General features: G+C 48.8%; 1 protein-coding gene across 2 annotated transcripts in view; it reads right to left on the reverse strand.

Annotated features, from left to right (window-relative positions):
• REEP2 (receptor accessory protein 2) overlaps positions 1–11,089 on the reverse strand; it is a 70,490-nt gene extending 59,401 nt beyond the window's left edge. Inside the window, exon 1 of one of the 2 annotated variants that reach the window (XM_069764315.1) lies at positions 10,927–11,071. In XM_069764315.1, the coding sequence (XP_069620416.1) occupies positions 10,927–10,958 (32 nt within the window). In that variant the 5' untranslated portion in view covers positions 10,959–11,071. Of the gene's footprint in view, positions 1–10,926 lie in introns of both variants that reach the window. The other variant, XM_069764316.1, reaches the window with a different exon arrangement.
• Positions 11,090–11,705: the final 616 nt, after the last annotated feature.

The following is an 11,705-nucleotide window of genomic DNA, read 5'->3' on the forward strand; positions in this document are numbered from 1 at the left end:
GCGTTTTTTGCCCATAGACTTGTATTGCCGACGGATCGTGACGGATGGCCACATGTCGCGTCCGTCGTGCACTGGATCAGTTGTGTTTTGGCGGACCGTCGGCACAAAAAAAGTTCAATGAAACGTTTTTTTGTACGTCGCATCCGCCATTTCTGACCGCGCATGCGTGGCCGTAACTCCGCCCCCTCCTCCTCAGGACATAGATTGGGCAGCGGATGCGTTGAAAAACTACAGCTGCTGCCCACGTTGTGCACAATTTTCACAACGTGCGTCGGTATGTCGGGCCGACGCATTGCGACGGCCCCGTACCGACGTAAGTGTGAAAGAAGCCTAACCCTAAATTTAGCCCCAACCCTAACCCTAAATTTAGCCCCAACCCTAGCCCTAACCCTAACCTAACCCTACCCCTAACCCTACCCCTAACCCTACCCCTAACCCTACCCCTAACCCTACCCCTAACCCTAATTTTAGCCCCAACTGCTGTGCTCCTGCCGGCCGGCAGATGGAGACAGATGGCGGGCGCACTGCGCATGCGCCCGCCATTTTCTTCTGCCGGCGGCCAGGAGGAGCAGCAAGAGGATCCAGGGACACAGGTGAGTATTGTAGGGTCCCCGAATCCCCCTATTTCTCTGTCCTCTGATGTGCGATCACATCAGAGGACAGAGAATTACACTTTACTTTTTTTTTTTTTTTTTGCGGTCGCCGGTAAACAGTTAATTACCGGCGATCGCAAAACAGGGGTCGGTAAAACCGACCCCGATCATGCTCTTTGGGGTCTCGGCTACCCCTGGCAGCCGAGACCCCAAAGATTCTCGCGGGGCCGGCCGGCGGGCGCACTGCGCATGCGCCTGCCATTTTGAAGATGGCGGCGCCCACCGGGAGACACGAGGAGCATCGGGGGAGATAGGTGAGTATTGGGGGGCTACCTGGGACCCCTTTTCTCTGTCTTCCGATGTGCGATCACATCGGAGGACAGAGAAATTAAAAAGAGATCGCGTTTTTTTGTTTTTTTTGCGATCGCTGGTAAACAGTTAATTACCGGCGATCGCAAATGCGGGGTGGGTTAAAAAACCCCCGAATCATGTTCTCTGGGGTCTCGGCTACCCCCGGCAGCCGAGACCCCGGAGAAAATCGGCCTCTGGGGGGCGCTATTCACTTTTTCCACAGCGCCGTTAATTAACGGCGCTGTGGTTTAAGTACCCTTAGCGGCCGCCGTTAAAAGGCGTATCGGCGGTCGCTAAGGGGTTAAGAAATAAAAATTTACAGAAAAGTAAACAATAAAATAAAAACGTTGGGGTCTGAAACAGACCCATGTGCCTCGTACAGACACTAAGCAAGAACTGGTTAGCTGAGAGCCAGCAGGAGGGTGTATACTGCAGGGGAGGAGCTGAGAGCCAGCAGGAGGGTGTATACTGCAGGGGAGGAGCTAACTTTTTTGTATCACTTAGTGTCAGCCTCCTATTGGCAGCAGCTTACACCCACGGTCTGTGTCCCCCAATGAGGCGAAGGAGAAAGTCCAGATTAGTTATTGCCACATCCATAACGACCGAAGCTGTAACAAAATTAAATAAACACGGCAAAAATTTTCAAAAGGTGTATGCACAAGAAAAAAAAATGGCATCACTAAAAATGTCACTTTGTCCTGCAAAGAATGCGGACCCCCAATTTCAATTTTTTTTCTATGTGCAGCCCATAAAGTTTGAGACCCCTGGGCTACTGTTATCTGCAGAATGAGTTAACTGAGAATTTGTCAGCCAGCTGGTTCCAACACAGAGTTGATAACTTTTTTGTCTTTTTCTATGATCTTCCCAGCTTATTTAATAACACAAGCCACATTGTAGGGATTGTCCGGCCTTGGGGTAAAAGGGATTGCAGACTTTTCAAGCCTCACATCGCACTCACTGCACACTGTGAGGATTCTTCGGTGCCGGGAGCGTGACCGCAAGTTTATGTTTTGCATACGTGTGGTCACGTGCAGACTAGATGTGTGCTGCATCGCTCAATGCAAGTGTATTGAGCGAGGGTGGACACATCTTGTCGAAATATGGTTGGAAATATGCAAATCGCATACTCTTGGTCACTTGACCGCCCGCAGCTGGCACCGGAGAATCCATCACAGTATGCAGTGCAAGATGTGTGGATTCACAGTTCTGCAGTACCCCAAGGCTGGGCAATCCTTTAAAGTTGAGCTGATCTTTATGGCAATAAATCATGTGTGAGGAGCTCAGTAAAAGATTGAGAAATTCCCCATCAGAACAAGCTCAGTGAAGGATTCCCATCTAACCCATTTGTGAAGGAAGACAAAGAGCTTGTAGCATTGCAGAATTTGAAATGAAACCCAATTGTAAAAAAATTATCTTTTTAGCCCAAACTTCATACATAAGTAAAAAGAAAAAAAATAGTTGCCAATTGTGTTAGGTAATGTGCACACAGCATCTTTTGGATGCAAATTCAGCGGTCGGATTTTTCCAGACAAAGCTACTTTAGGAAAACGCAAACAATCGGCTTTGCTGGCAGTTTTACTATCATTTTAGTGGCGTAGTTTACTCACAACTGTAAAGGATGAAGAGCTTGGAAGCCCCCTGAACCCTTCCATACCCTGAATTGGTTAAAGGGAGTGACATGAAGAAAAGTGTGCACAGAAGTGTCGTTTTGCCATTGCTGTGCATGATGTTCATTTTAGGCCGGTTTCACACGTCCTGATATTTCTGGTACTGGAAAACCAGTACCAGAGATATCAGTGGCCGTGTGTGTAATACTTGTGGTATATGTGTGGAAACCATGTGCCGCATCAGTACCACACGGACCAGTGCCTTGGAAGCAGCGGTTCAGCTAATGCTGTTTCCAGGCGCTGACGATGGCTCTCTTCATTCTCCCCTGCTCTCCCGGCGATCAGCGTGAGCAGGGGAGAATGTTGAAAGTTACCGTATATTCAACTGATAAGAGTGAGAGCAGACTACTCCTCACATAAGCCTACACCTGTCGCCGAAAATAACACTGAGAGCAGGCGGTGGCTGATGGGAGTATTCATCAGCTGCCGCATGCGCTATAAATAAATATAAAAGAAATGGCGTGGGTTCCCCTGCATTTTGATAACCAGCCAGACAAAACTGACAGCTGCAGCTGTCAGCTTCAGCAAGACTGGTTATCAAAAATTCAGGGGAACCCACGCCATTTTTTTATAGCAAAGGCAGCAACTCTCATGTTATTCCTGTTATCAGTTGAATATAACTCAACATTCTCTCCTGCTCACAATGATCGCCGGCAGAGCTGGGGAGAATGATGAGAGACGTCTTCCGCATCTGGCGCTGGGGAACAGAGCTTTCTGTACCGCTGCTTCCCAGGTGCCGATGCGTGTCACACTGATGACACACAGATGTCATCTGAGTGCACATGTGTGGGACATTTTGCGGCCCGTGCTGCTGTTAAAAAAAAAATGGACATGTCAGCGTATTTTGCCCGCGGGCACACGGTCCGTGGAAATACACTGACATGTGCACAAACCCATTCACTTGCAGAATCCACCTGAGCTAAACATTGCGTGCACATACCCTTAAAGTGTTTTGTTTCTTCAATGTACATACTGTCGGGAATCTCATCCATTTCTCTCACGTTAGAAATAGAGGGGAATCCTGACGGTGTGCACGCTGTGACAATTCAGCAATATACAGTCATACACAGCGACTGCAGTAATTCCTCTTGATCCATGAAAACCACCTAGAAAGTATAAGAATGTACATGGAAAATTAGGATTTTTTTATAATTTTATTCTTATAAGTATTTGGCTCCTTTAAAACACAAGGTTCTCACAAAAACTTCCAGGTCTGAGATCTGGAGGTTCATACCTCGGACATCTCACAAACTCACATGTATACGTGTAGACATAAAATATACCTATGATGGCATAAACCTGCAGATCTCCGTGCTGCAGCAGCATGTCTTTATATGGGCACAATAGACAAAGCTGCAGGCTCTTAAATGAGGGTCTGGATCCCAAGGGGTACTTACAAAAGATTATCAAAAATGTACTAAATACATTAGATCTGCTAGAAAATAAACACATTTTAATAATATTATTTACTAGCTGAAGAGCCCGGCGTTGCCTGGGCATAGTAAATATCTGTGGTTAGTTACAGCACCTTACGTCTCTTATTTTCCCATCATGCCTCTCATTTTCTCCCTTACACCTCTCATTTTCTCCCTCACTCCTCTTATTCCCCCCTAACACTTGTCATTTTGACCTCACATCTGTCATTTTCCGATCACTCCAGTATTTTCCCTCACTCCTCTCATTTTGCACTCACACCTTTTCATTTTCACCTCACACCCCTCATTTTCACCTCAGTATATACATGTTTGTCATCTCCCTTATATATAGTATACACCTGGATGTTAGCTCTTGTATATAGTATATACCTGTATGTCATCTCCCCTGTAAATAGTATATACCTGCTGTATGTCATCTCCTCCTGTATATTGTATATACCCATGTGTCATCTCCTCCTGTATATAGTATATACCTGTATGTCATCTCTTCTGTATATACTATATACCTGTAGGTCATCTCCTCCTGTATATAGTATATACCTGTATGTCATCTCCTCTAGTATATACCTGCGTGTCATCTCCCCTGTATATAGTATATACCTGCTGTATGTCATCTCCTCCTCTATATACCTATGTGTCACCTCTTTTATATAGTATATACCTGTATGTCATCTCCTCCTGTATATAGTATATACGTGTGTCATCTCCTCCTGTATATAGTATGTACCTGTAAGTCATTTCCTCCTGTATATAGTATATACCTGTGTATCATCTGCTCCTGTATATAGTATATACCTGTGTGTCATCTCCTCCTGTATATAGTATATACCTGTATGTCATCTCCTCCTGTATATAGTATATACCTGTATGTCATCTCCTCCTGTATATAGTATATACCTGCATGTCATCGCCACTGTATATAGTATGTACCTGTATGTCATCTCCCCTGTATATAGTATATACCAGGTTGTCATCTCCTGTATATACCTGTATGTCATGTCCTCCTGTATATAGTATATATCTGTATGTCATCTCCTATTGTATATACCTGTGTCATCTCCCCTGTATATAGTATATATGTGTGTGTCATCTCCTCCTGTATATAGTATATACCTGTAAGTCACCTCCTCCTGTATATAGTATATACCTGTGTGTCATCTGCTTCTGTATATAGTATATACAGTGGGGCAAAAAAGTATTTAGTCAGTCAGCAATAGTGCAAGTTCCACCACTTAAAAAGATGAGAGGCGTCTGTAATTTATATCATAGGTAGACCTCAACTATGGGAGACAAACTGAGAAAAAAAAATCCAGAAAATCACATTGTCTGTTTTTTTAACATTTTATTTGCATATTATGGTGGAAAATAAGTATTTGGTCAGAAACAAACAATCAAGATTTCTGGCTCTCACAGACCTGTAACTTCTTCTTTAAGAGTCTCCTCTTTCCTCCACTTATTACCTGTAGTAATGGCACCTGTTTAAACTTGTTATCAGTATAAAAAGACACCTGTGCACACCCTCAAACAGTCTAACACCAAACTCCACTATGGTGAAGACCAAAGAGCTGTCAAAGGACACCAGAAACAAAATTGTAGCCCTGCACCAGGCTAGGAAGACTGAATCTGCAATAGCCAACCAGCTTGGAGTGAAGAAATCAACGGTAGGAGCAATAATTAGAAAATGGAAGACATACAAGACCACTGATAATCTCCCTCGATCTGGGGCTCCACGCAAAATCCCACCCTGTGGGGTCAGAATGATCACAAGAACGGTGAGCAAAAATCCCAGAACCACACGGGGGGACCTAGTGAATGAACTGCAGAGAGCTGGGACCAATGTAACAAGGCCTACCATAAGTAACACACTACGCCACCATGGACTCAGATCCTGCAGTGCCAAACGTGTCCCCCTGCTTAAGCCAGTACATGTCCGGGCCCGTCTGAAGTTTGCTAGAGAGCATTTGGATGATCCAGAGGAGTTCGGGGAGAATGTCCTATGGTCTGATGAAACCAAACTGGAACTGTTTGGTAGAAACACAACTTGTCGTGTTTGGAGGAAAAAGAATACTGAGTTGCATCCATCAAACACCATACCTACTGTAAAGCATGGTGGCGGAAACATCATGCTTTGGGGCTGTTTCTCTGCAAAGGGGCCAGGACGACTGATCCGGGTACATGAAAGAATGAATGGGGCCATGTATCGTGAGATTTTGAGTGCAAACCTCCTTCCATCAGCAAGGGCATTGAAGATGAAACGTGGCTGGGTCTTTCAACATGACAATGATCCAAAGCACACCGCCAGGGCAACGAAGGAGTGGCTTCGTAAGAAGCATTTCAAGGTCCTGGAGTGGCCTAGCCAGTCTCCAGATCTCAACCCAATAGAAAACCTTTGGAGGGAGTTGAAAGTCCGTGTTGCCAAGCGAAAAGCCAAAAACATCACTGCTCTAGAGGAGATCTGCATGGAGGAATGGGCCAACATACCAACAACAGTGTGTGGCAACCTTGTGAAGACTTACAGAAAACGTTTGACTTCTGTCATTGCCAACAAAGGATAGATTACAAAGTATTGAGATGAAACTTGGTTTCTGACCAAATACTTATTTTCCACCATAATATGCAAATAAAATGTTAAAAAAACAGACAATGTGATTTTCTGGATTTTTTTTCTCAGTTTGTCTCCCATAGTTGAGGTCTACCTATGATGTAAATTACAGACGCCTCTCATCTTTTTAAGTGGTGGAACTTGCACTATTGCTGACTGACTAAATACTTTTTTGCCCCACTGTACCTGTGTGTCATCTCCTCCTGTATATACTATATATCTCTGTGTCATCTCCTCCTGTATTAGACCGCGTTCACACATTATTTGGTCAGTATTTTTACCTCAGCATTTGTAAGCTAAATTGGCAGCCTGATAAATCCCCAGCCAACAGGAAGTCCTCCCCCGGCAGTATATATTAGCTCACACATACACATGATAGACAGGTCATGTCACTGACAGCTGCCGTATTTCCTATCTGGTACAGTTGTTGCTCTTGTAGTTTGTTTGATTATTAATCAGATTTTTATTTTTGAAGGATAATACCAGACTTGTGTGTGTTTTAGGGCGAGTTTCATGTGTCAAGTTGTGTGTGTTGAGTTGCATGTGGCGACATGCATGTAGCGACTTTTGTGAGATGAGTTTTGTGTGGCGACATGCGTGTAGCAACTTTTTGTGTGTCGAGTTGCATGTGACAGGTTAGTGTAGCAAGTTGTGTGCAGCAAGTTTTGCGCATGGCGAGTTTTGCGCGTGGCGAGTTTTATGTGTGGTGCGTTTTGAGTATGTGCAAGTTTTGTGTGAGGCAACTTTTGCATGTGTTGAAACTTTTGTGCATGTGGCAATTTTTCCGCGTGTGCAAGTTTTGCGTGTGGCGAGTTTTCCATGAGGTGAGTTTTGCACGTGTGGCGAGTTTTGCATGAGCCTAGTTTTGCATGTGGCGAGTATTACGCGTGGCGAGTTTTGAGCTGCGACTTTTGTGCTTCGACTTTTATGTGGCGAGGTTGGTGTATGTGTGGTGAAATGTGTGCTGAGGGTGGTATATGTGTTCAAGCACGTGGTAGTGTGTGGCGCATTTTGTGTGTGTGGTGAGTATCCCATGTCGGGGCCCCACCTTAGCAATTGTATGGTATATACTCTTTGGCGCCATCGCTCTCATTCTTTAAGTTGTTCACATCTGGCAGCTGTCAATTTGCCTCCAACACTTTTCCATTCACTTTTTCCCCATTATGCAGATAGGGGCAAAATTGTTTGGTGAATTGGAATGTGCGGGGTTAAAATTTCGCCTCACAACATAGCCTATGATGCTCTCGGGGTCCAGACGTGTGACTGTGCAAAATTTTGTGGCTGTAGCTGCGACGGTGCAGATGCCAATCCCGGACATACACACACACATACATACATTCAGCTTTATATATTAGATCAGTGATTTCATGGAAAAAAAAACTGCTTACATGTGTATTGTTAATGACAGTTGTCAGATAACTGCACAATGCAGAAAAAAAAATTCAGGAACTGTATCCAGCGCAGACACGCGAACCACGTGTATCCAGCGAAGACCCGCGGACCAGGTGCATCCAGCGCAGACCCGCGGACCAGGTGCATCCAGCGCAGACACATGGACCAGGTGCATCCAGCGCAGACACATGGTCTACGTCTATCCTGCACAGACACGCGGACCAGGCTCATCCAGCGCAGACACATGGTCCACGTCCATCCAGCGCAGACACGCGGACCAGGTGCAACCAGCGCAGACACGCGGACCAGGTGCATCCAGCGCAGACCCGCGAACCAGGTGCATCCAGCGCAGACCCGCGGACCAGGTGCATCCAGCGCAGACCCGCGGACCAGGTGCATCCAGCGCAGACCCGCGGACCAGGTGCATCCAGCGCAGACCAGGTGCATCCAGCGCAGACACATGGACCAGGTGCATCCAGCGCAGACACATGGACCAGGTGCATCCAGCGCAGACACATGGACCAGGTGCATCCAGCGCAGACACATGGACCAGGTGCATCCAGCGCAGACACATGGACCAGGTGCATCCAGCGCAGACACATGGACCAGGTGCATCCAGCGCAGACACATGGACCAGGTGCATCCAGCGCAGACACATGGACCAGGTGCATCCAGCGCAGACACATGGACCAGGTGCATCCAGCGCAGACACATGGACCAGGTGCATCCAGCGCAGACACATGGACCAGGTGCATCCAGCGCAGACACATGGACCAGGTGCATCCAGCGCAGACACATGGTCTACGTCTATCCTGCACAGACACGCGGACCAGGCTCATCCAGCGCAGACCCGCGGACCAGGTGCATCCAGCGCAGACCCGCGGACCAGGTGCATCCAGCGCAGACCCGCGGACCAGGTGCATCCAGCGCAGACCCGCGGACCAGGTGCATCCAGCGCAGACCCGCGGACCAGGTGCATCCAGCGCAGACCCGCGGACCAGGTGCATCCAGTGCAGACCCGCGGACCAGGTGCATCCAGCGCAGACCCGCGGACCAGGTGCATCCAGCGCAGACCCGCGGACCAGGTGCATCCAGCGCAGACACATGGACCAGGTGCATCCAGCGCAGACACATGGACCAGGTGCATCCAGCGCAGACCCGCGGACCAGGTGCATCCAGCGCAGACCCATGGACCAGGTGCATCCAGCGCAGACACATGGACCAGGTGCATCCAGCGCAGACACATGGACCAGGTGCATCCAGCGCAGACACATGGACCAGGTGCATCCAGCGCAGACACATGGACCAGGTGCATCCAGCGCAGACACATGGTCTACGTCTATCCTGCACAGACACGCGGACCAGGCTCATCCAGCGCAGACCCGCGGACCAGGTGCATCCAGCGCAGACCCGCGGACCAGGTGCATCCAGCGCAGACCCGCGGACCAGGTGCATCCAGCGAAACCCGCGGACCAGGTGCATCCAGCGCAGACACGTGGACCAGGTGCATCCAGCGCAGACAAGGTGCATCCAGCGCAGACCCACGGACCAGGTGCATCCAGCGCAGACCCGCGGACCAGGTGCATCCAGCGCAGACACATGGACCAGGTGCATCCAGCGCAGACACATGGACCAGGTGCATCCAGCGCAGACCCGCGGACCAGGTGCATCCAGCGCAGACACGTGGACCAGGTGCATCCAGCGCAGACAAGGTGCATCCAGCGCAGACCCACGGACCAGGTGCATCCAGCGCAGACACATGGACCAGGTGCATCCAGCGCAGACCCGCGGACCAGGTGCATCCAGCGCAGACACGTGGACCAGGTGCATCCAGCGCAGACAAGGTGCATCCAGCGCAGACCCACGGACCAGGTGCATCCAGCGCAGACCCGCGGACCAGGTGCATCCAGCGCAGACACGCGGACCAGGTGCAACCAGCGCAGACACGCGGACCAGGTGCAACCAGCGCAGACACGCGGACCAGGTGCAACCAGCGCAGACACGCGGACCAGGTGCAACCAGCGCAGACACGCGGACCAGGTGCATCCAGCGCAGACAAGGTGCATCCAGCGCAGACCCACGGACCAGGTGCATCCAGCGCAGACCCGCGGACCAGGTGCATCCAGCGCAGACACGCGGACCAGGTGCAACCAGCGCAGACACGCGGACCAGGTGCAACCAGCGCAGACCCGCGGACCACCTGGAACCTTCTGCCACCTCCACTACTTACACTACACCACAGATGAATGTACAGCAGTAAAGTGTCCTCTAATGAACACCGGACATGACACATTACATCTACAAGACTGACAGCACACCATTTATAGAGTTTAATTGTCATATCTACAAAGGCACCCATGTTATAGCAGCAGCACGTCTTGTGTTGTATCGCCATGTGCTAGAAGCAGGCGCAGTGGACATTCTGGGAGATCACAAGGTCATTGAACCGACACAGGAACTATTAATGAAGTGGACGCTGTGGCGGACGTATCATTGGGGCAACCGCACTCGGCCCAAGAGGTAAGGAGGCCACTACTACCCCCACAGCAGGTGTGCATGATGAGGCCCATGGATGGTTCTTGCACAGGGCCCCTCTGTCTGTGCCCACCAGCATGCTGTGGGATGGCATTTCTACATGGGGCTTACAAAATATAGAGGATGCAAGGAAGATCACCAGTGTAGCATGATGGCTGCAATAATGGGACTTATGGAGCAGTGCTGGGAAGACTAAGTAGCCACATCCATGTGTGATGAGATTCCTGATTGTATAGCATAATATTATATACACACACAGATTATTATATATATGCTGCCTGCCTCCCCCACATCACAGCCCAGTACATGGCTAATATGAGAGCTGTCGCCCCTCCCCCATGGCTACTTACACCACCAGTCTGGAGATGATCCAGGACACCATCCTGCCTGTGCCCAGCGGGGTCTCCGGGCAGAGCTCAGCACAGGATGCCCGGGACGTCTCCCGTTCAGGGATGCTGGGAGCACGATCCCGGCCCCAATCTGTGGAGGCACAGTCTCTGCAGCAATCCGGGAGGTGTGGCTATGTGTTAAAAGGCGCGGTGCGATGAGGTACTTCTTGTCGGAGGGCAAAAACCCCCGGATGCTGCTAATAGCTGACTCAGATCAGTGGAAGCAGGACCCGTGTTCAGAGGATGGGCCGGGCACCTGGCGGCGCTCCCGCTGGGGGGCGCTATATTGGCTGCACTGATGAGGGCCAGAATAGCCCTGGAGCCTATGGAAGCCCCTACTTCTATCCTTTGTGCAGTAATGATGACAGACTTTATTTTTTTTTTTAGGACCATCGCTATTGACCTAATGTAACCCCTGACTGACCAGACAGATTTGGACTTTAACCCATCAATGACAATTTTTCGTTTATTCCTTTTCTTTTTCCAAGAGCCATAGTTTTTTGTATTGTTTTTGTTGTAGTTTTGAATGGTCCCATTCACATTACCACATAAGGTCCTGAAAAATGGGGAGAAACTTCTGAGCATTATGACGATACCAAACTTTTATAGTTTCATTATTACTCATAACTTCTTACCATTGTTCTCTACAGCCCGAGCTGTACATTTTATTGGTACCATTTGGAGAACATAATATCTATTAACCGCTTTGTTTTGCTTTTTTTTGGTTGAAGGTGCTGACA

This window comes from Ranitomeya imitator, chromosome 4, assembly GCF_032444005.1.
Source record: "Ranitomeya imitator isolate aRanImi1 chromosome 4, aRanImi1.pri, whole genome shotgun sequence".
NCBI lineage: Eukaryota > Metazoa > Chordata > Amphibia > Anura > Dendrobatidae > Ranitomeya > Ranitomeya imitator.